At 42.4% G+C, this 26,449-nt stretch overlaps 1 protein-coding gene across 2 annotated transcripts in view; it reads left to right on the top strand.

Moving 5' to 3' along the window:
• usp43a (ubiquitin specific peptidase 43a) overlaps positions 1–26,449 on the top strand; it is a 123,306-nt gene that overhangs the window by 88,483 nt on the left and 8,374 nt on the right. For both annotated transcript variants that reach the window (XM_080721466.1, XM_080721465.1), the window contains exons 7-12: positions 8,329–8,488; positions 14,986–15,097; positions 21,272–21,375; positions 24,141–24,218; positions 24,949–25,078; positions 26,158–26,277. In XM_080721466.1, the coding sequence (XP_080577592.1) occupies positions 8,329–8,488; positions 14,986–15,097; positions 21,272–21,375; positions 24,141–24,218; positions 24,949–25,078; positions 26,158–26,277 (704 nt within the window). The remainder of the gene's footprint in view (positions 1–8,328; positions 8,489–14,985; positions 15,098–21,271; positions 21,376–24,140; positions 24,219–24,948; positions 25,079–26,157; positions 26,278–26,449) is intronic.

Genomic DNA, 26,449 nt, shown 5'->3' with positions numbered 1-26,449 from the left:
TAGTGCTTTTATCCAAAGCGCTTTTACATAGATTGTGCATTACATTCACCCATTCACGCACACATTCATACACCGGTGGCAGAGGAAACCATGCAAGGCAGTGAAGGCCCAACCTACTCAAGGCAAACGTCAAATAAAGTCTTCAATCAATCAATCAAAACCAGGAGCAACTAGGGGTTCAGAGTCTTGCCCAAGGACTCTTCGACATTAACTCAGGGGGAACCCGGATTCCAACTGGGAACCCTTCGGGAACCCTTCGTGTTCTAATAACGGTTTCTCCACCCCTGAGCTATGCCGCCCCTGCTACTTAGAAGTTCTGACAAAGCCAAAATAGCAGATCTACAAGCTCACGTTGTGTTAGTGATAGGCAATCTCGTTCATTTCAGTGAACGGATCATTTCACGTTCCCCTGTGTTCTATTTGTCTGTCATTCAATGTTATATGAGATACTTCAATGGTTTCCAGTGGAAATAAGCTTAGGCTTTTCATGGATCACCAGTGAACTGTGGAGGAGCGGGAGGGGACGGGTGAACCACGTAGGCTACACTCGTACAGTATGATCCGCCATTTCAGGGGTTTGAACATTTCATTTCATTTCATTTATTTTTGTTTCGCACATGTAGTGTACATTACAGTTATATTATATTTATACTCAGAATTTCAATATTTTACAGTACACACACATGAACGAAAAGGAGCAAGCAGAAGAATAAATTCTTATAAATACCTGCCCCCTATTCAAAACAATATATATATACTAATGATCGGCATATACAGCCTGCATGTTCATGCCTTGAGAAGTGTAAACAAATCCAATCTGAACCAAACAAAAAACAAAACAACGATGCTGCCACCTGGCAGTCAAATGAACATATTACAACGTCTCAGTCAGGTTGACGCGATCAACCTACAAACCCGCGTCAACCATGCGTTTTTTTGTATAAAAAAACGTGAATTCAACAGGATCAATCTCAATAGCTCTGGTCCATAGCGTTAGCGATAACAGCGTGCAGTACTGTGCTAGTATACAATGATTATTATTATCAGTCAGTTAGTAAACGTTTTGGTTACCACCGCGCTCTGACTACTGGTGCGGTATCCCTTTAGATCAACATATAGAAGGAGTAGAATGGATCGCACACAGCGAAACGTTTGTTTCTCATCCATGCAAATGCAACAATAAAGAAAAAACAACTCCACTGCCACTGTGCGATCCAATCTCCTCCTACATTCATTCAGTCAGTTAGAAACCCACTTGTGTTTAGTAGCCTAGTGTACCTGGTATCCATATGCATGCGTGTCCACCAGCTTCAACGGCCGTAGCGTAGTTGATATCCAAGCTGATCGTGAAATCCACAGAAGAGCAAAAGTAAACTCCGGGGGTCCGCAGCCGACTACAGGCAGGTATCCCGACACTAAAACGAACCCTACCCCCCAACCCTAACCTCAAACCGGAACGCGACCACAATGCTTTCCCAGCAATCCGAGTTCAACTTCACACGCAGTTCCCAGCTGGGAGGGGGCTGCCAGCAGTGGCGTCAGTTCAGCAAAAGCTAAGGTATGGCAACATGACTGGTGTCTTCCACGCACGGTCGCGTGCCCTCACGCGCATGCAAGACAACAGTCATGTTGCCATACCTTAGCAACAGACACAATGAAAAGTACATTTTATTATTTCCCCTGTAGCCAAGGGATGGCAGCTGCCATAACTTGCCATACCCAATTGACACCTCTCATACCCAATTGACACCTCTGGCTGTCAGAGCCGAAAGCCGTGCTGTGCTGCGTGCACCACAGAAATCAACCATACATTTGTATAATATACAATAAAAGGCAGAGAAATGGGCAGTTATCCTTGATTTTATAGAGGATTCTAAGTGATCACTTGCTCACTGGATGTCCTAGGCACATGGACAACATCGCAAAACAACGGATCTTTGTCAGATTAAAGATCAAAATGTGATTTTTCAAAAAAAAAAAAAACGAACATGTTCGGTTTTTGTATTTCTTAATACGTTTTAATAAACCGAACATGTTCGGTTTTGGCACTAGATGAGTTAACAGCCCTAGTCAAATGGGTATTATGCCTGCTGTTGTGGCTGTTGCCAGGATACTACCCCACACTAGACGTCATTCCAGTCATAGATGTATCAGTGCTGAAGTGGTGCTGCGTGTTAGTAAGATGCGGTTTCAGGGAGATTATTTCACAGGAGATTGATGGATAGAAGCAGTGTTTAACGTAACTAAATACATTTCAAATTTGAGGATTTTTTACTTCACTGGAGTATTTCCATTTTTCCATACTTTTACTTCTACTCCACTACACCTCTGAGGCAAATAAAGTACTTTTAAGCCCCTATCATAGTAGGCACCGCGGTGATAAGCTATCCACCGCGGTGTAGTCTTTTTAAGTCATAAAACTGCAACATTACGTCATTACTTGCGGTGAAGAGCTATCCAGCATGAACCCCGACACATCTCTCTGTTTTTGAGCGGTGGTCACACCGTCTCCATAGCGTGGCCGTGTGTGTATCCGTGCGTGTGTGTCTGTCTGTCTGTCTGTCTGTCTGTCTGTCTGTAGCCTCTGGTGTATGTAGCCTCAGTACCCTGGGTGACCAGAGAGGTGCTGTTGAGTCTAGCCTGGCCTGTGCATCAACACACACACACACACACACACACACACACACACACACACACACCCCCCAGGGGAGGGGGGGGGGGGGGGTTGGTGGGTAAACCACCGCTCAGTTCACACCGGTGTGATTTTTACTTTCAGACAGATCGGCCCATCACCCCGTTCACTGATTGGTCGACCTAGACCAGTCAGTCACAGTGATAGGACTTCACCGTGACTGACTATGATGGCCTCCACTTATTTTCTCACTTTAGGTGGATAGCTTTACACCTAAAATTTGCGGTGAATAGCTCTTCACCCTGGACTCTGATAGAGGCTTTACTCCTCTACAATTATTTGAAAACTTTAGTTACTTTTTAGATTTAGATTATTATTACAAAACATACATTTACCACTTAAGTCCTATTTAAACATTGGCTATTTGAAAATAGCCGATCCACATGCCAATACTTTTGTACTTTTAGTCAAGTAAATTTCAAATACCAGACTTTAACTGCATTTCTGCATGGCAGTATTGATCATTCTACTTAAGTAAAAAATGTGAGTACTTTTTCCACCACTGGATTGAAGCAGACAAAAGGGGATTAGACGAGGAGGAGGAAAGGAAAGCCAAGAAGAGGGATTTATAAGGCCAGAGGTGAGAAGGGGAGCAGCAGCAGCAGCAGAAGGTGCATTTTGTCATCCCCGCTGTTCAGCTTATCTGTCATTTCACTGTCGGTAGACGGTTCAGGTGTTTTTGCCGTTGTCTGCCATGTGTTCAGCCATAGTCAGGTGTCTGGACAGAGTCAGGCGTTCCTGGCCAGGACCTAGGATTCCTCTGAAGCTAAACCCTCTGATTATAGTAAATGTACCCCCATTGAAATTATTTATTGGCTTAGAATGGTGTCGAAGGTAAAAAAAAAAAAAAAAAAAACATTTTGGGGGTGAGCTACTCCTTTAAACTACTCCTTTAAAGGAGTAGTTCACCCCCAAAATGACTTTTTTTCTATCGATTACTCACCTCATGGAGACTTGAGTTCAATAACAGTTCAATTTGATTACAATAAATGTACCCTGATTGATTCCGGATTGGGTCCCCATCCGGAATCAATGGGGGTAAATTTACTACAATCACATACCGGTAGTTGTCTTAGGAATGCGACAAAAAACTAAAACAAATATTGAGCTCAAGTCTCCATGAGGTGAGTAATTAGGTCATTTGGGGGGTGAACTACTCCTTTAAGAACCACTGTGCTACACTAATGAAACAGAGCCTTAATCAGAATCATTGGTAACACCTGTGAAGGAAGTAGGTAAGGAAGTGGTCCAATGTCTTTCTAATATGGCTGCTGTGCATAGAGCTTATTGAAGATGGCCAGAGATGGCCAACTCAGACTGGAAGTTCTGTGAAATAACATTGGTGGCTATGAGAGATGGCTGGACAGCTTATGAACCGGCTGGACAGCTTATGAACAAACACTATTTCTGAACGATAGAGATCTTTATAAAGGAAAATAAAAGAAGACATCTCACATATTGTTTTCTGCTGTGTTGCTTTTCGATGTGTACACTGTATAATTTTATTTACGACCTACTACCAAAACCTCCACCGGCTGTCTGTCAGTCAGTCTGTCAGTCAGTCAGTCTGTCAGTCTCTCCGGGGACCCCCGGAGCTCCAGGGACCTCGAGGGACCCCTTCCGCCGCCACCAAAAAGTGCAAAAATGGCCAAATGACCACCCTAACGGGGCTGTTCACGGGGAATTCCCGGGGACCACCGACTCCTGGTGCTCCAGAATGGATGCAAAAGTGGCCGCACCCCTAGTGGAGGACCCCCGCCACTGCAGCGCACATAAAATGCCGTAACTCGGGCTAGGAGCGACCGGGAGAGCCGGGGCCGGTACCCACGCGTCCGCCTCGGCGGCGCCAAGAGAGCCGTCAACATGAATCTGTCCCATATAGCGCCACCATCAGTCCCATTTTTTCAACCACATTTCTGGACAATGCTCCAACAGATTTTGCCCAAAAATCACGCAAATCGGTACACAGTATGTCTACACTCATGTATTCAACATGGATCTGTCCCATATAGCGCCACCATCTGGCCGATTTTTTCAAACACATTTTTGGACACTGCTCCTACAGATTCTACCCTAAAATCACGCAAACCAGTACACAGTATGTCTACACTCATGCCATCAACATTTATCTGTCCCATATAGCGCCACCATCAGGCCGATTTTTTTCAAACACATTTTTGGACAGATTTTTCCCTAAAATCGTGCAAATCGGTACACAGTATGTCTACACTCATGTCATCAATGGATCTGTCCCATATAGCGCCACCATCAGGCTGATTTTTGTACATCAAACATTTTTGTACACTGCTCCTACACATTTTGCCCTAAAATCACGCTGCGATTATAGTGTTTGTTCATGAGCTGGTCTAGACGACTCAATTCACTAGCCCATACATTTTGGACAGTGGTTTTGTTTAGTCGCTAAGCTACCCATAAAGAAAGGATTTTCTTTTTTTTAAGGTTCAGTGGAATTCTTCTATGTATTATCAGGCCTATATGGAAATTCATCCACAAATCCATGCAAGAATGTTCTAAAGCCCTTGTACGTGACCTAAAGTGGTACTGTAAACTGTCTGGGGTGAAATGAAGTGCATGGCTTCATTCTACTAATTGACAGGTAGATGAATAGGCCAACAAAAGGCCAGACAATGTTCAGGAAAATACTGTAGATCTGTGTAGCAGCCGAATCGCAAAAATAGCGCATATACCAGTCAGACTCCCTAATCGGGAGATAAGCGACCGTCAGGTCGCATGTATGTTGTCTGCAAAAATCAACCTCATGGTGGCGCTAGAAGAGGGGCATGTGAGAAATCAGGGGCAGAGGTTGTGGTTTGCCAGCCAAGGAGTGTGTGTGCAGAGTTTGGCATGGATGGGGGCAACGGTGCCGGAGATAAGAGTAGGGCCAAAAGTGTGACGTGACGTGAAGGACGGACTGATGGGCTGACGGACAGACGGTGGAGGTTTTCATACTAACTACCAACTAACAAGCTCACAACGTGTCACAATGCTATAGATTGTGAGCTTGTAGATCTGCTAGTGTCAATATCCGTACAAATATAGGGCTTAAGTGGCTAAGAGGGGAAAACCTCAACAGTCTGTTTTGTTTTTGAATACCTTTTTCTTCCAAAGGGCATGTTTGGTCACAGAGAATCCAATCGCTGACGCTATCCTTTTCTGTCCTTTCCAGTTTTTTTTCTTCTTTTTGTCAATATCATGGTACGATGTCACAGAATGCTCAGTTCCAAAATGGCCTGGTGTGAGGGAGTGTTTGTTCACCGGTGGTTTCTGTTTGTGCTATGCTGAGTGTGTTAATCCAAGTTTGCTTTGTGTGTTTGTGTACGTGCAACGTTTGAAGGTGGCAGTGATTAATTGCGTGGTGGAGTTTGAACAAGCATTGTTTAATTAAATCCTCTGATAATGTCAAAGTTTATGTTTCCTGGGATGCAAGAGGCTCTGCCTTCTGCATCCCCCAGCTATTGCACACCATTAATCAAAATGTGTCTGTGTGTGCACGCGCGTGCCTGCGTGCACGCTTGCATGCCGTGCTTGCAACTGTCTGTCTGTAACAGATGTCATACATTTTATAGCTCCACAGGGTAAATAACAATCAAAGGACCATTCTGCCATAATGGGAATTTGAAGATATTTCAGAATCACATTACAAAAACTGTGTTAATTAGAAATTGGCTGGCATATGCCGCTTTTTTAGTCAACTAAAAGGCGTTTTACCAAACCCTGGCCCATTCCGTTCCTGCAAAGCAACTCTGACCGCATTAAAGCCTTACTGAGCAGTAAATCGGTTTGGCCAATATGTTGCCCATTATTTGACTTTTTTATGACATCGGTATCGGTAATTATGCAACAGATCTAACCTTGTAAAATGAAAAAAAGAAAGAAAAAAAGAAGCAGGCTGATGCCAATTGGAACAAGTACTTGGATAATATAGTGCTTATACTCCTTCCTTTTTATTGTTATTACAGGTTCAACAAAATGATCTTTCATTGTCTCCACCAGCCGAAGGCTGAGGGAGAGTATGTTTTCCCCTCCGTCCGTCCGTCCGTCCGTCCGTCCGTGCGTGCGTCCGTCCGTCCGTCCGTGCGTCCGTCCGTCCGTCCGTTTGTCCGTTACCAGCTAATCTCCGGCGCCGTTGGCCCGGTCGCTGCCAAACTGTGCACACACACTCCCTCGACACCAATTCAGAACCTCTGCCCCAAATATTTCACATGGGCCTGTTCTAGCGCCACCAGGAGGCCGACTTTTGCAAAACTAACTTTTGCCAGTACTCCTACAGATTTTGTCCAAAAATCACGTAAATCAGTAGACAGTATCTCTACAGTTATGTGATCGACATGGATGTGTCAGATTTTCCATATTCCATCCTGATTGGCTAAAACTGGCTTTCAAAGTTTGCAGGATTGGTCAGTTTTGAATAAAATGCCTGAAATCCTGAACGCAGTGTGCGATTTTGGTGAAATTGTGCATGCACATTCCCAATAGGCAGAGGAATAAATGCCACTTAAGAAAAATCAAATCAGCCTCATGGTGGCGCTATAACAGGCCGATTCATGTTTTCACCTATAACTCCACCGATTAGTGTCAAACTTTGTATGCGCACTCCTTCGAGGCCAAGGTAAAACCTTTTCCCTGCATTTTTTACATCAACCTTTTATAGCGCCATCAGGAGGCCGACTTATGTAAAACACATTACATGCCTGACCTGGTGGAGACCTGTGCTCGGAAGAGCACTGCTTCTAGTTAGTAATTGTCTCCACCAGCCGAAGGCTGAGGGAGAGTATGTTTTCCCCTCCGTCCGTCCGTCCGTGCGTGCGTCCGTCCGTCCGTGCGTCCGTCCGTCCGTCCGTCCGTTTGTCCGTTACCAGCTAATCTCCGGCGCCGTTGGCCCGGTCGCTGCCAAACTGTGCACACACACTCCCTCGACACCATTTCAGAACCTCTGCCCCAAATATTTCACATGGGCCTGTTCTAGCGCCACCAGGAGGCCGACTTTTGCAAAACTAACTTTTGCCAGTACTCCTACAGAGTTTGTCCAAAAATCACGTAAATCAGTAGAAGACAGTATCTCTACAGTCATGTGATCGACATGGATGTGTCAGATTTTCCATATTCCATCCTGATTGGCTAAAACTGGCTTTCAAAGTTTGCAGGATTGGTCAGTTTTGAATAAAATGCCTGAAATCCTGAACGCAGTGTGCGATTTTGGTGAAATTGTGCATGCACATTCCCAATAGGCAGAGGAATAAATGCCACTTAAGAAAAATCAAATCAGCCTCATGGTGGCGCTATAACAGGCCGATTCATGTTTTCACCTATAACTCCACCGATTAGTGTCAAACTTTGTATGCGCACTCCTTAGAGGCCAAGGTAAAACCTTTTCCCTGCATTTTTTACATCAGCCTTTTATAGCGCCATCAGGAGGCCGACTTATGTAAAACACATTACATGCCTGACCTGGTGGAGACCTGTGCTCGGAAGAGCACTGCTTCTAGTTATCTTTGTAGTCTCACAGCAGACATAGTATCAGCAGGATCTTAGCACAACCAAGCTAGCTGTATAGTCAGTTATCTACACTAACTGTGTAGCAGACATGCTTTAATAGAACTCTCCTCTCCTCACAGGGTACCACCACAGCCTCCCCTCATCTCCCTACGCTAGGCCAGAGGGTCAGAAGTTATCTCCATCTGGAACCCTCTCTACAGAGCTCCTCCACCAGGGCGGTCCTTCCAAGGTCCTCCTCCTCATTTGTAACACAGCAGGAAGTGGACAGCAGGCTGTCAGGTGAGCCTGCAGGAAGCTAGCGTGACGAATCTCCTTGTTTTTCCTGTTTTACCTGATGACGCCAGGGTTTATTTTAATTTGGCTAGACATCGCTATGCAAATTGGTTCCCTTGTGCACTGACTGCACACAAAGGCAACATGATTAACCAAACGATGATCCTTTTATTGACAGAACCATGGCTGGTTCTATTTGTGTTTTTTGTATGAGTTCCACGTAGCTTAACCCATTTCGGCTGATTCTACAAATGTCTTATGAATCCTAACAGTTCAGTGGTTCTCAACATATTTATTTATTTTTTATTATCATAATTTTTTTTAAATAATAGCTTTCTGGTTTTAATGGTTTAATACTGTACTTCTTCTCCTGTATCAGAAATCTGGAATATAAAAAAAGAAGAAATGTATTCCTCTCTTCCTCGTATCCATCATTATGCAATATCCCTGAATGTTTTGGTTGTGTTCATCTACAGGTATATTGCATCATTTCCCCATGCAACCTGGGGTGAACTCATACATAAAGCACTTTCCATCCTTTTCAGACAAGCGTTATCCTGTGTGTGCTACAGGGGATCATACCTAAAGCTACACAAACAACCCATGAGCTCATGTGGTTTGGAGAAAACATTTTGTGAAACACAGTACGCGTATAGCAAAGACAGGGAAATGTACTGACGTAGCCTTCAGCTCCAATTTTGGAGTCAATATCCCCTTTGTATCTGTTTCCTACATTTAAGAAAAAAATAAAAACATATTTCAGAGGATTTGAAATTAATTAAGTATTTCATGAATAAAAAATGTAAAAGAAAATAATTTCCATAAATGAATAAAAAGTTTAAGAAATAAACTTCTTGATCGTGATCTACACGCTCACAACACGTCGCTTCGCACGTGGTGCGCTTGTACAGTAGATCTGCTATTTTCACTAGTTTGTTCTTTTTAGATCTGTATTTGTATTTAGATCTGTTATTTGGGTCCTGGGCAAACATCTGATTTCTCTTTTGGGTCTTGAGCTAAAAGGTTTGGGAACCACTGATTTATATGCCACTGGTTCTCAAGGTGAGGGGGTCCTTGAGGAGGTTCCAGGGGGTCTCCAGCTAAATTAGGAGAAGTTTAAAGACCCTATTTTATTATGCCTCTATTTGAAAATAGACAATCTACTGTACAAGTTCGCAACGTGGCACGATGGGAACAGTCTTTGACTGTTGTATACAATAATATCCTGACTAATGCGATTTAACATTTTCAATTATTTTTAATATTGTTAAATATGTCAATGGTTTTAACTTTATATTGTTCACGGATATTCAATACTGTAGAACTTTGAGTGCATGTAATGGACTAAGAAATGACTGGGAAATGTGTCTCTCACAGCACATACCGGTACTGTGAGAAATTGTCAACTACTAGATGGGGCTCTGATGACAAACCAAGAACCAAGAGTCCACACAGTTATGTAAAATGTACACCCACTGTCTGTGTATGGAGACATGCCATGTGTGCATTTCCTCTTTCTTCTGCACCAATACACATTATGTTCAGTGAATAATCATTTATAGCATGTGTGCTTGTGTCCATAGAATGATGTGAAAATAATAGGCTCAAGGTTATGCTATACCGTATGTGAGATATTGGCTCTGTTGGGCTGCGGTTTACCTTTAGCTTCCATCAACACTGTATAGTATGACCTTGAATGTAATACTGTGATAATACCACATTTTTATCAATAATAATCATGATTAGAGAGCAAAAAGACTCCCGGTGTTGAAGGCGGTTGCTAAGTTGTCATGTTATGGTAAATAATTAAAGAAGATGGATGTGTTCGGAGTGCTGTATCGGGAGATATTGGCCCTCAATATACTGTACTGTATGTGAATATTTCACATTATTATGTATTTGCAACCGTAGGGAGCATTTACTATCAAACCCGGCAGATCCTGACCGTCAGTGCTGATGACCCGGCCTCTGACGTTACCCTCTGACAGGATCTACCGATTTTCATAGTATAACTGCAACAATCTTTTTAAACAACTAAAAAAAACATCAGGAGATCGTTGCAACAAACCTCCCAATAAGTTCAAACTTAGCCTAGTTAAGCATTCCTTCTACGTCAAGACTAAAATGAGAGCTGTTGCACCACATAAATTAGTTATAACGCATCATTAATTAACTAAATATTTAGGCAAGCCTTTTAGGCAGAACTAACATCTACTCACTGTACAATGGCAGATCTCTTTGACTTCATCCACAGATTAATTGAAAATAATGAATGGCCCCATCCTCACCCAACGCACTTTGCGAAACACTATAGCTCACATCCATTCAGGGCAGTTAATTTCTCCAAGGCCATGAAGGCCATGCTGAAGATGATACGCCCTGAGACCACAGTGGCCTTGATGCCCTCCCCTCCTCCGCCTCTTTCCTGTCAATACATTTTTAGATCAGTGTTTCTCAAACCTTCAAATGTCAAGGTCTGCCCTTAACTCTCCATTTGTACATTGTCAGAAGAGTTACAGACTTGTAGTGGTCAATTTAGACCCCCCTAAAGGAACCTACAGAGTCCCTGGAATCCACTTTGAGAACCACTGGTTTAGACACCACTGTCTTTGGTTGAGATTCTGAATTCTTAACTCCTCCACTTTCCATTCATTCCCATCTTCCATTGAATCGGTAACCCTTCAGGGCTGAGCATGTATGAATGTTTGACTTTCTACAATAATAGTAGCTTGTGAATACCAATACATTATTTTATTAATATTTACCGATTTTTTTATTTGTTATTTAACTGATAGTTATACTATTTATAAAGAGGGGAAAAAGATTTCTGAGGACTAAATGTAAAAATAAAATTAAAGTATTTCAACTTAATTCTATGTTTGACTATACCTCAGGGTGTTTACATTTCTGTCTTAAAAGTATTCAATCAACAATTACAATTAAACCATTTAGTAGGACGGTCCATCATTCTGAAATTTGAATGTTATCTGTCTAGAAGCAGCCAATGGATTCTCTCCCAATAACCTTGTAAATAATGTAATATACTCTGCCAGAAGAAAGCCACTGCTGTCTCGGCTCAGGGGACTTGAGCCTTGAATTAACCCAGAGGCTGTGCATGTCCATGATGCAGCATTGATGCATTAATACAGTGTTACCAGTCTTACCTGCTAAGCCTGAAAATCACCTGACTGCTTGATTGATCATGATAGTTACTGTATGCAGCTCAAAGTGGCATAGATGTTTACTACTGCGTTATCTTGTGTCTCAATTCTCTACCAACATTATAATGCCATTTCGAGAGGCACTGCAAATCAAGTATTGTTGAACATGATTGTTTAATATATTAAACAAATATAAGGAATTCCATGAGTATAGTCTCAACATCCTCAACTTTCTGCACCTCCCAAACGTCTTATTCACTAGAAGCTGCAGTGTGCCAATGTGCCATGAACTGGACTAAAAAAAGAATAATAAATGAGTTTTGCTGAATTAAACGGAAACCATTCTTATTAGGGTTTCTCATTTGGCTTATGAAGCAAATTCCCATGCTCACATTATATGCAAAAGAAATAGAAATGAATACATTCCAAAAATGGCACTCTGCGGAAGTAACGTCAGCCTACGCCTGAATTATTTTCGAATTTCAACACTGAAATACTGTCAGGACGTCCTCGCATGGTTTGAGTGATTGCAAAGATTGTCTCCTTATTGAAACTACTCCTATATCCAGCGTGTGCGTGATTGTGAACTCAGCTCAAATCCAGGGCAAATGAGGGAACACGACACGAGTACAGCTCAGGGAATAGTAGCTTTATTGCCACATAACGAACAAAGGTGCTGCTGGTCCATGGCCTTGCGTAACCTGAAAGTAATCACAGTGGTGACACTTTTGTGACACTTTTTACTTAAGTAAAAGTATCAACCACTCTGTTACTCTGTAAGTAAAAAGTCTGGTGTTCAAAATGTACTTGAGTAAAAAGTACAAAAGGAAACAAAATATGTACACAAAAAAATATGATTGTTCTGTACTGTACTCATTATGCAGTATGTCCCATTTCACAGGTTCGTCATATTTAAGAATCTTTTGAAAATAGCAGATCTACAAGCTCACAAGGTGTCACAAAGTGTTGTGAGCATGTACTAGTCCCTCAGCTATTTTCAATTAGCCAAAGTATTTGGTTAATGCATGTTTTGTCATTATAATATTCAAATTCTTCAAAGTAACTACAGTAGTAACTGTAGTAGTTTTCCACAAAAAAAGTTAAAAGTGCAATATTTGCCTCTTGAGATGTAGCTAGAGGATTAGAAGTAAAAGTATTGAAAATTGTAAATACTCAAGAAAGTAAAAATACCTCAAAATATACCACCACTGCTTCATTTCCAGATAACGAACAAAGATGCTCTCGGTCCATGGCCGTACGTAACTGAAAAATCATAAACACAGTTATTGAGTGAAATTAAACACGGTCTCACAGCATGAACAGAGTAAACAAACACTAAATACATCATATCGTTGTCGAGTGAAAACCTTGTATCTCCAAAACCATTCCTTTTGTATTTATCATTTTAAAAATGATTTAAATGAGTGAAAACAGCCGATCTACATTGGCGTTGTGTGCTTGTAGATCTGCTGTTTTCACTACTTTTGTGCGACGGCCTTGTATGATGAAGCAGGGCTTTGCTTTGCGAAAGAACGTACACGTTTGAAACTTGGAGATACGAGGTTTCTGCCCGACGATGACGATATACAGCCTCAATGCAAGCGTTCTCTCCCTGGCCTGCTCCCAGAGAGTGTGGAGCCATGCCAGGACCCAGAGCAACAGCATTGGCTCACCTACAGTAAATACACACTGTGCACCAGGCTAATTACCTTGACCTGATTACCTGACCTGCTGCAGGTGAACCTCACCCCTCTCCTGGCTGGCAGACACTGCTTAGACTAGACCACACCCTGCCAGCAACCTGCCAGCCAGGCTGCCACAGTACACACATTAGATAATGTGTTTCACTGGCACAGGTGTATTCATTTTTACCTTTCTCCTTTTTCACAGTTTTGTTTATTCAAGATTCAGGACATACATTAAATAATGACGTACTTATATATCACGCTCTTTCAACCGTTTCCTCCTCAATCTCCCTTCCTCTGTTTCAGTGTTGATTTTGTCGACTAAAACTGTGACGATAAATGTTTGTCGACCTTTTTTTTTTCACTGACGAACTTTGCACTGTCTTTGCCATCTGACCTCATATGGCAATGCCCATATACTGTATGGAGGCCACATCGGCCACATACCACACTAACAGAATCCATATATGGCCAACACAGCCCATATCTTTGTGGCTGGTTTTACAAACAGGGATATCTCCATGAATCAGGGATCTCCATATATGGGCATAAAAGGGATTCTGTGATTGTGGTTCCCCTGACATCACAGTGATATACTAAAATGTTATGGAGGGACTAGTAGAGAAGAGATCCAGTAGAACTAAGACAAGTTATTTATGCTTGGTTGCGTGGCCGAAAATAGCCGATACAATCTCACACCGCGTCTACAGCGCGCTGTGAGTTGTAGAACAGCTACTTTTGCCATCAAGGCCTGCCAAAATAGATTTTTGTCAACTAAATCAACTGTAGATTCAGTCTTCTACCACTTTTTCGAGTCACGTGTTCAAATACTGGATTCTGATTGGCTAAATTCCGGAGGTTATCAGAGGACAACTGCCGCAAAGTTGTGTGTCCGAGATCAATGCGCCTCAGTGTACATCCGGGGACTTCAGGAGGTCCTTTCCCCCAACCAACAAATGACGGTGGCAACGGTCCTATGTTTACTAACGTGCATGCTATAGTCGCCGATTTATTTGGATCCAATGCAATCCGCCAACTTTAAAGCCCCTTTTCTCTGAACCTATGCCTTTCTGGAAGCGAACAGCCTCTATTTACGGCCGGAACGGTACTTCTAACTGACGTTAGCTTAGCTGTAAGCTAGACGCATGGATTAGTATGGAGTTGGCGCCATCTGTTGGTGAGTAGAAGATGTTGTTTGTGGAACTATCTGCTGTCTCGCGGAAGTTTTATAGGCAATAATGATTGTAACTTAAGATCCTTGCAAGTTACAACTATGTGTTTTCTTTCATGTATACGGGAAATGTATGGTAGAAAAGCTATTTACCACTCGGGGTCGGACATTATGCTCTCATAATGTCCTGAGTGATGGTGTTATCGGACTCGGCTGCGCCTCGTCCGATAACACCATCACTGCGGACATTATGAGAGCATAATGTCCTCTCACTCGGGGTAAATTGCTTACGACTACAGTAAATCCTTATACTCAAGTCCAAAACTAGAAACTAGAAACCAAAACTAGACTAAAAGCAGAAACATTTCAGATGACGAAAATATGTAATTTTATTCAAAAGACCACGACTAAATCTAAATCTAAAATCTAGCAGTCAAAGTGAACGCTCTGTTTCCCGCCCTCCTTCTGTCACTGTGCCGTTCTCAGGTTTGGTCCTCCCTTCCTGATGCACGAGGAGAGGGCTGTCTCCTGGGACCAGCTGCAGCAGAGCATCCTCAGCAAGCTCTACTACCTGATGCTCAACGGGTCCCAGGCTCAGGTATACTGGAGTCCAGGGGTCTACAGTATAGTTCTAGTGTTCACATTTAACCTCAAATTACACAGACGCATTCCGATTTTTCAAAAATAGCAGATCTACAAGCTCGCAGCGCTGTGAGCTTGTATATCTGCTATTTTTCAATAGTTAAAGCATAAAATAATGATACACAAAATGTGTACCCGTTTTAATTGGGTTAATCATGGGTTAACTGCTCAGAGATCATTAACTGTTTTTACGTGCATGGCTTTTACTTTCCCCCATCCATTAATCACTTACAGGTCATATCAATAAAAAGAAATATATAGATGAACATGAATTATAAAAAGAAAATATTATATCCACAGAGCTTTTAAAGTATTACTAAATAAATTATATTAATAAAATGTTAATAATTTGTCAGTCCGTTGATAGGTATGTTTACGTCTACTGTACATTCTGTGATATGATGAATGACATTTGAGCAACAAGCAACTGCTGAGTTGATTTCAATTTCAATTTGGTGTAGTCGAATATAGTGCGACATCTAGTGGCTGAATGTTGTCTAGTGCTCATTTAAGCTCTGTTCAAAACAAGGCTTTGTGAGCTTGTGAAGTTGCTTGTAAGTTCAAGTTGTGGTGAGCAGTGTCAGTGCAAATCAGCAGATGTGCTCATATACGAACTGAACATGCCCAACATCAGAAGCTCAAATCGCTCAAGTGGCGGTCAGGTAGCAGTTTGCTCAAGGACACATGGACACAGAAGGAGCCAGGGATCTCCACTCTACAGCAGTTCTTCTCAAACCTTTTCATGTCAAAGACCCCTAAATTAATTTGTATTTGGTCGCGGACCCCCATCTGAAACTATTTTGTGTCCCCGGACCCCACTTTGAGAACCAGTGCTTCCTGAGCCACTGCCGCCCACTATTGGACATCCTCTACCAACTCACACAGTTTCAAAGTAGCAGTGCACAGAACCAATGAAATAACTACCATTGTGCACGTTCTTTATGGGGGAGGTTGTGTAGTTGCCTGAAGTACATAAAAATCACAAAACACAAAACATGGTGAGAGCTGATAGGCTTCAATCACCAAACAGATTACATTTAATTAATTACAATGGGGGAAAAGGCAACTAATTAGATAAATGCAATACCAATCGGGAGACATACAGTGCAGATGGTGTAGGGTGTCATTATTGTATGTCTAGGCAACCCAATATACTCTCTTGCCAGCTAGTAATTGCGACCGTAGGTCGCATTTACTACAGAAACCTCCACCGGCTGTCTGTCTCTCCGTCCGTCACACGTCACACGTCACACTTTTGCCCTGCTCATATCTCCACAACCGTTGCCCCCATCCATGCCAAATTTTGCACACACACTCCTTACCTGCCAAACTACAACCTCCAAGGACCCCTGGAGCTTCAGGGACCCCCAGGTCCCTGGGGGACCCCCAGATGTAAAAAATGACCAAATGTGCAAAAATGACCAAATGACCACCCCAACGGGGCTGCTCACGGGGAATTCCTGGGGACCACCCACTCCTGGTGCTCCAGAACGGATGCAAAAGTGGTGGCGCCCCCAGTGGAGGACCCCCTCCACTGCAGCTCACATAAAATGCCGTAACTCGGGCTAGGACCGTCCGGGAGAGCCGGGGCCGGTACCTATTCGTCCGCCAAGGCAACGCGGAGACCCCACCCCTCATTTCTCACATGGCCCTCTTCTAGCGCCACCTTCAGGCCGATTTTTAAAACACATTTTTGGACACTGCTCCTACAGTTTTTGCCCTAAAATCACGCAAATCGCTACACAGTATGTCTACACTCATCCCATCAACATGAATCTGTCCCATATAGCGCCACCTTCAGGCCGATTTTTAAAAACACATTTTTGGACACTGCTCCTACAGATTTTGCCCTAAAATCACGAAAATCACTACACAGCATGTCTACACTCATGTCATCAACATGGATCAGGAAGATTTTGGAAAAACACATTTTTGCCCTATTTGGGGTTTCTGTATGCGACCGTAGGTCGCATTTACTACAGAAACCTCCACCGGCTGTCTGTCTGTCTGTCTGTCTCTCCGTCCGTCACACGTCACACGTCACACGTCACACTTTTGCCCTGCTCATATCTCCACAACCGTTGCCCCCATCCATGCCAAATTTTGCACACACACTCCTTACCTGCCAAACTACAACCTCCAAGGACCCCCGGAGCTTCAGGGACCTCCAGGTCCCTGGGGGACCCCCAGGTGTAAAAAATGACCAAATGTGCAAAAATGACCAAATGACCACCCCAACGGGGCTGCTCACGGGGAATTCCTGGGGACCACCCACTCCTGGTGCTCCAGAACGGATGCAAAAGTGGTGGAGCCCCCAGTGGAGGACCCACTCCACTGCAGCTCACATAAAATGCCGTAACTCGGGCTAGGAGCGTCCGGGAGAGCCGGGGCCGGTACCTATTCGTCCGCCAAGGCAACGCGGAGACCCCACCCCTCATTTCTCACATGGCCCTCTTCTAGCCCCACCTTCAGGCCGATTTTTAAAACACATTTTTGGACACTGCTCCTACAGTTTTTGCCCTAAAATCACGCAAATCGCTACACAGTATGTCTACACTCATCCCATCAACATGAATCTGTCCCATATAGCGCCACCTTCAGGCCGATTTCTAAAAACACATTTTTGGACACTGCTCCTACAGATTTTGCCCTAAAATCACGAAAATCACTACACAGCATGTCTACACTCATGCCATCAACATGGATCAGGAAGATTTTGGAAAAACAAATTTTGGCCCTATTTGTGGAGATAAGCGACCTACGGTCGCTTATCTCCCGATTAGGGAGTCTTACTGGTTATGGGCTTGTATGCCAGGTTTGTGACCATACTGAAACACCAACAGGCCGTACTTTTCTATTACTGTTGATTGAGCTAATGAGAGGCCAATTATAATATGTTATGTTATTGTCAGACAGGTAACACCCCTACCATGTCATTTCGTCATCACAGTACATTGCTATGATTAGGAGATTTGGATTACATGCTTGTCTCCCATATATTTATGCTGTCATGATTCATATATTTATACTGTCATGATTCGTCTTCATCTTCCCCACCCATATGATTAAGCTCTCGACAAGCCTGTATAGTTTAGCTGAAGTAGTTGACAGCTGGGTGAGCCTTAAGCCTGATGTATACTTAGCAGTGGTGTAAAGTAACTAAGTACATTTTACTTAAGTACAATTTTTAGGTATTTGTACTTTACTCCACTACATCTCAGAGTCAAATATGATGTGAGCTGCGATTGCGATACGATTTGTATGCATTTGAAAACTTGAAATAGGACATTCTGCATAAATTAGCAGTGTTGGGAATAACGTGTTACTAAGTAACAGCGTTATGTAACAAAACTATTTTTCTCTGTAACTAATAACGTAACACGGTCCTTTTCCCACACTGTTATAGTTACTTTGATGTAAAGGGCTGCGTTACTGCGTTACATATGATCCAGCTAGGTGATGATCCAGTCGTCTCCATCTGGGAATAATATGTAGAGAGAGAGAGATCCCATTGTCTGCAGGGGCCGTAACCGAGACAAAAAATCCCATATCCCGAACTTGGACATTAATAATGCTTTATAAAACAGTTATTGGTTGTTACAGTATCATAGTGTACTACATGTTTGACATTGGACTGTGTATGAACTTTATATGTATTTTATTCCAGACTTAATTATCAAGGGATTAGTTTATTCAAATTGGCGTCTTCTCTCTCCCCCCCCCTCACTTTGTTGGCTATACAGAAATGTGAAGTGACCTTTGAAACAAGTCAAACCAGTGGTGAATCCACCATTATTCATGTTTTCAAATAAGTCTCTGAAGTTCCTTCAAAACCTTGCAGAACTCTTGAGTAATAACTCATTAACGCCAAGCGTCTGGTCTAGTCTGCTTCATTATATTCCAGCCAAAGATAAGTCCATTTACATGAACACTCACCCAGGCTCCTAAAGGAGAAAAAGAAGATTGCACCATTTTCATTTGCTGCTTTAGGCTCCTATTAACTAGCTAATTTATTACTCTCTATGCTCAGCTGCAGCTCCGATTCTCTGACATAGGCCTCTTCAGAATGAACACATTAGTAACCTAATTCTGCTCTCCTCTCCCTAATAAAATGGTAAATGGGCTGCATTCACGTCGCACCACTCAAACCACTTCTTTTCAGGCGCACGTTTGTGCAGGTTAGTGGGATGACGATTCCAGGGGAAGGTATTCTTTATTCTTTATTCATTCAGGTCCCCGTTAGCTGCCACCGGAAAGTACATCTACTCTTCCTGGGGTCCACAACAAACATAACACTACATATCACATATAACACAATATAATCTTACAGCTGTCACGATTCTCGATTCGAAATGAAAATGAATCTAAATTAACGTTCAATTCAATTAGAAATCACAACCCGTCGGGGATCCATTGAAAGTTTTGACATAGCCTGGCAACCTTTCATGTCATTCATAGAGAGCATGAAGGCAGAAACTGTATCTGCAACATAGTGCAATTATATTTATTTTAGTTTTCTTTTTACTTTTGTTTTGTATTCTTTTCCTTGTCTTTGTCATGTGTTTTTCTTTTCTTGTTACAGGTCTGTGGGGTGGCTGGGTGGGGATTTGTATTTGTATGTTCATGTTTGTTTGCATTAAGAAAAAAGGAAAATAATAATAAAAAGACCTTGATAAAAAAAAAAAAGAAATCACAACCCGTATCACGATTCACTTCCGTGCATGCGCACGTCCAATTCCACGTCAGAGACACAAGGTTTTATTATAGTTTTTCTGTGCATCCCGCTTATGCATGCAAAAAAAAAAAAATCTCACTCAACGTAAACAAACGAACATAAGTGTATACAGGGTATCTGCACATTTATAAAGTGACAATTTAAGGATTTTCAAGCAAGAGGTGAACATTGTGAAAATAGCAGATCTAAATGCTCACAACGCCTCGCACTGTGAGGCGTTGTGAGCATGTAGATCTGCTATTTTCATAATATTTTAAATGTAATACCTACATTTCCAAGTGCTTGTCAGGTTGGGGGTCCCCAGTTCATATATGTTTATTTTGGGGGTCACGGCCTAAAAAGGTTTGAGAACCCTTGTTTTAGAGGCATCTATCTGGGTGCACCTCCACCAATAAAGTCTTGACAATTGCACAAAAGTGGAATGCGGTTGACCTGGTCCAAGCAGACAGGCGGAGAATGGTGAAAATTGCAGTCCTCGCCAACAGAATAATTGCTGTGTGCTGCTGATTTGCAAACCACACTGAACATCTCCTCCCACATTGGTTCACTGCATACACACAGACACTGTAAAACTTGCCACCGTCGTTGCCTCAGATAACTCTTAATTCACCCATGTGCTGTACACCTCAAGCCAGTGCACTTGCCCCAAAATACGGCACATAGCCTCGTTAAATACAATTTAGCAAAGCCATATTTCAGTGTACCCAGGGTTCCCACGGTCATGAAATTCCTGGAAATATTTTGAAATTAGAAAAATATTTTTCCAGTACTGGAAAGGTTTTGGAATTGTTCAAGGGTCCTGGAAGGTCCTGGAAAAAATAGCTATGCATTGTCTTTGGTTATTGATTTTGTTAATACTGAAATGACAAATTAAACATTGGCCAAATTGTCAAATATTAGAGGCAGAAATTGTGAAAATAGCAGATCTTTCACAATAAAACCGTGTTATACAAAATTCCTCAACTCTCTGATTAATAATATGATTATTTCTGGGGTCACGGCCTGAAAAGGTTGAGAACCACAGGCATACACTACCTGTCTTTGGGCATTGCGCATAGGAGTAAGCGACTCGTTATTGAGCTGAATTATTGTTATATAGTCCTGGAAATCGGGTTAAATATTCTGGAAAAGTTTTGGAAACGTTTTGGAAAATAAATTGGTAAAAATGTGTGGGAACCCTGTGTACCATTTGCAACTGATTGTGAATTTTAGTCTAAATACTTTTGCAACAAACTTTGATGAACTTTTCTGTGAGTTCTCTCCAGGTCTTCGTACAGTACATGCTGCTTTCACAGCAGCACACTGCCTCAGCCCAGTCACAGTGATTCAGCATGCACGTGTCATACAGTACTATTATGCTGTCATAATAACCATGTCAGTTTGTGTTGCCCGCAGAACGCTGGCATGCTGTTTAAGATCAGAGTGGTGGGAGGATCTGCAGCCTACAGCTACCTGTCACCACAGGACAGTAAGCCACTACACCACCCTGCAGTTGATAGGTAGGATGGACGCACGCACGCACGCACGCACGCACGCACACACACACACACACACACACACACACACACACACACACAAAAAGAGTAATATAGAGCTCATGCACAGTGATAATATACGGCAGGGGTCTTCAACAGGGGGTCAGGGACCCCTAGGGGGTCCTCAGAGTTACTACAGGGGGGCCAACAAATCTTTGTGATAGGATCATTATTTTAAATTAACAACTTGAACACACGCATCCCTATTCTGAGGAGAACTTTAGCCAAAAATAGCAGATCTACATATTACTGGTAGCTCTCAAAGCCTCACGCTGCGAGGCGTTGAGAGCTTGTAGATCGGCTATTTTAGGTTAGATGTAGAGGTTAAAAAGAGCAAACCAAGTATAGAATAACTAAAAGCATGAATCCAACATAGACTGATGACAGTGCTGTCAAACAAGTCTATGAATCTATTTATGAAATCGATGAAAATCTGCATCACACATTTATATAATATGTAGAGGGGTTCCCTGCTTCATCTCTCTCTCAGCTAAGGAGTCCCTGGCGTGAAAACTTTGAAGACCCCTGATATACAGTCATACAACCTACCCAGGGCTATCTCAGTCATGGGTTGCAGCCCTTCTACAACGTGTGGTTAATTTTCCACATTTGTGGTGCATCTGTATGGGCAGAAGTGAAAGCCCTTTTGGAGGTGCGCTCTATAGCGGCCCCTCAACATGCGATATGAATTTGAGGTTGATTGAATGTTGCATTCATGATATATTGCATTTTTTGGAAGTTAATGTTTTAGGCAATTATAAGCAGTATGGAATATCATTGTCACTCATAGTGACTCGAGTCGCAAGACCCAATAGTGACACATTGTATGTAGCATCTTGCACATCTCAATATATACAATAGTTGAACTTTTGCTGGACATCCAAAGCAACTTATAGAGCCCACTAATAAAGAGATTAACGACCCACATCACCTACCGGTACCTTGAATAACAATGTCACGTCATAGATGCACAGCATACAGTAGCTCTTATTGTAAAGGTCCATAAAAAACATACATTTCCATCATGCCATTCATTTCAGTGAACTATTTAAAAAAATATGATCTGCAATAGTAAATAATATAATATCCCTTATGTAAAACGTCTCAAGTGGGTGCTGCTCACACTATAAAGTATAAACCGAGAAACTTTGCAGAAGAGACCTTGGAAGTTATGGGATGTTGCAAGGGATGTTTGGTGGATGAGTATCTTATTCATTCTTTTGTTTGGCACGTTGTAGAACTCGAGACAGAGGAGAGAGAAAGATCTGGCACGTCCTTGAATCACAAATCTGGTATAAGAGCAGAAATAAAGAAAAATAGATTGATTGAGCAGACACTTACAGATGGAAGAAGCGACAGGAGGGACAGACTGAGAACCGAACTAAGTATTATTTGCAAACAGATGGAGAGATTCAACAGTGGAGACTAACAGCAGAAATATAGTATAGTATTTCTTACATTATACGTAGGTTGGGAAAATAGGTTGTCTACCAACATCTGGTGGGTTCTCACATGATGACGGTAACATTATGTTTTAAACCAGGGGTCTTCAACGTTTTCAGGCCAGGGACCCCTTAGTTGAGAGAGATGTATCAGGGACCCCACAACCTGTTGATGGATTCCATAGAGTTTTATTGTTTGACACGACTCCTCACGACTCCCAGAATTGCACCCTCTAGTTTTGTTTGTTTTTAAATCTTTAAATGTACTGGCACCAGTTTATATCTCTGATCTTCTCAAGTGATATGTCCCATCAAGATCACTGAGGTCAGCTGACCAATCCCTACCTGTCGTCCATACCCTGCCAAACCCGAGGAACCCGAGAATTTCGTGATGTCCCTCCCTGCCACGCCCGAGGAACCCGAGAATTTCCGCCATTTTGAAAAAAAAAAAAAAAAAAAAAAAAAAAATCAAAAAAAATTTTTTTTCAAAAAATGTTTTGGGACCCCAAAAACGTTAGTAGGCATGATAGCGATCGCGAAATTGCTTTTTAACCCCCATACAACCCCCATACAACTCAGGTAGCAGACCTCCAAGCTCACAACAGTGTAAAACATAATGGCTGCTATCTCATGAATGCCTGAACGGATTTCCATTCGGATTTTTTTGTTTGAAAGCTGTGAGCAATGTGGACACACGTGGTGCATTATCTAGGCATGGGTGTGCATGATCCGTGCACTATGAATTACATGGAAGTCTATGGAGACGAATGGCAGTTAAAGAGTACGAAGGTATTGTTAAATGGCAGCATATGAGTTAAGACGAGGCTTAATCCTTCCAAGCCGGCCATCCCACCCAAGTTGCATTATAAAACAAAATGCCAGACAGACTCCAGAGGATAAGCAAAGTGGGGAGTGAGCCTTCTCAGTTGTAGCTACCAAACTGTGCTACCAGTATCATGGCTGGCTCCCACACTACCCGTCTTTAAATCTCTCTTTAATTCCCTGGCTTTTAACACAGCTAGAGATTTGTACTCATGTTTAGTTGTATTTTAATTATGTTTATATTGTATCGTGGTTTTTATTTGTTTTGAATGATTTTTAACCGACAGTACACAGCACTTAGGTCAACAAGTGACTTTGTGACCAATTGCCCCAGAGAGAACATACACACTTGTGATTTAGAGAGGACATTTAACTGACATATTGACAAGTACTGATTGTGACATATTTACAATCAATAAAAGAAACGCTAATTTAAGTGTATTTGTTTTTTTTCTCTGTTTGTAGAGCGCTGAAGTTCTGTGGTGCAGGGGGACCTCCCCATGTGAAGCTGGTCATCGAGTGGGACAACAAGATTAAAGAGTGGTGAGAATGTCTCTCTCTCTCACTCACACACACACACACACACACACAGACACACACACACACACACCCACCCACGCACGCACGCATGTAAGTGCACACGTCATGCTCTGAAGCAAACAAACCAGTGTTAATTCATCTATTTGTAACGATGAGAGTGTGTGGTGGATGATGACAATGGTTGGTATTAGGTCTATGGGTGGACTGTGTCATGGTCTGGTGCGTGGCTTCACAGAGTAATAGGTAGGCTAGGTTGGTCAAATGGGGTTTAAGTATTAAGGCCTTTGCACGCAGGGTCCGATTTTGCGCGTGGAAAAAACATACAATACAAATGTGTAGATTTAGAGAATGAGGTCATAGAGAACACATGGTGTCTCTATGACCTCATGCACACTGGTCTGAATTTGTCCACATTCTGACAATATTTGCAAATCATCCATACATACCATCTACAGTAGGCACAGACTAGTAGTTACAGTTACAGTAACATTTATTGTATTTACACTAACTTATTGAACGCTCAAAATAAATAAAATTGTAATCTAGGAGGCTACTCTAATATTCCATCTCTATCCTTCTCCCTCTGTGTGCATGCGTGCGTTTGTGTGTGTGTGTGTGTGTGTGTGTGTGTGTGTGTGTGTGTGTGTGTGTGTGTGTGTGTGTGTGTGTGTGTGTGTGTGTGTGTGTGTGTGTGTGTGTGTGTGTGTGTGTGTGTGTGTGTGTGTGTGTCCAGTCTATTTGGGAGCATCCAAGAAGAGGTGGTGAAGGATGCAGAGAGTGTGAGGACCCAACAACAGCAGCACCTGCAGCAGCACAGTTGTACTTTAGACGAGTGTTTCCAGCTTTATACCAAAGAAGAACAGGTAAAGTTGAACATCCCACACACAACCATCTGGAATGCTCAGTTTCAAGTTGTTGGGCCTTATACTCACATGGCCAGAGGGTCGGAGATCTCTGCCTATCGATGTGTCTGGGGACGCTAAATGCTGTGTAGTTGCTCAAACTGGGTGGAAACAGTGCAGAGATGACATCGCAGAAACAATGCAAAGACTTTAAGGCAGTCCTTCATATTGGGACGGTATAAAGTCAAGGTTTGTCAATTGTCAGCCAACTGTTTTCACCTCTGTTCTAGTAGCAAATTGATTTTAGATGTGACCACAGATCTCCTATTGTATGGTATGTGAGCCTGTAGTGTCAATATTGCTCAAGACTTATTTGCACGTTTGTGCATGCTTGCGTGCAGCTAATCTTGCAAACCACTGAACAGCTCAGCACCATGCACACTTCCAGTAGGCCACAGATGTACCTACGCTAATTTTCTTTTCACATTGTTTTAAACTTTTTTTAAAATATTTGACTTACCGGTATATTTAGCAGTGCAAAACGCTTCTACATTTCACTCTGTCTGTATTAGTACGGAATGTTTAGTACGGATCTCCATGTATGGAGATCCGTGCTCGTACACATAAACACACATACATAAAGTAACTGATCGTCACGGACAGAACGGCCCATACAAGGACTCACTTTGCACAGGTGCAATCCTTATTTTATACTTGTCAATGGGTCTCAGATCGGGCAGAAACCTTGACAAATTTGGAGTCATACATTACAGACACGTCATAGACGACGGACGTCATAAATGACTGATGTCACGGGCTGGCCACGCGAAGAGCACATGAGCCATGCCGTTTTAGTTTGTTTTAATTCTCCTTTTTCATAAGGATAGACATGGTCTCCAACAACAGAAGGACAATGATTCATACAACAGAAGGACAATGATTCATACAGAGTTGCACTCCCTTATTGAAATTGGAGTCACAGTCACTATGATTATGCATCTGGTCAAGTGGTTTTCAGTGGCTTTGTGTATTGAGCCATCACAAAGACACTGTACAGAACATTACTGTCTGATGCAAAATATGACATCCATTCATTTCAGCTTGCACCAGATGATGCTTGGAAGTGCCCTCACTGTAAGCAGCTCCAGCAGGGCATGGTGAAGATGAGTCTGTGGACTCTGCCTGACATCCTCATCCTTCATCTCAAGCGCTTCAGACAGGTACAAACCCCTTCAAACTGGGAAAGCATCATTGTGTCATTATAAACATTATTTTATACTTTGGCTATTCTAATAGCGGATATGCAAGCTCATAGCTTTGAGCTTGTAGATCTGATATAAGCAAAAGATTTTAAACTAAAGGTTTTGCTTCTGGAGGTCCCTGAAACAAAAT

This window comes from Nannobrachium achirus (assembly GCF_963921795.1).
Source record: "Nannobrachium achirus genome assembly, chromosome: 3".
NCBI classification, from domain to species: Eukaryota; Metazoa; Chordata; class Actinopteri; order Myctophiformes; family Myctophidae; genus Nannobrachium; species Nannobrachium achirus.
This window is presented reverse-complemented; position numbering and strand designations above follow the sequence as displayed.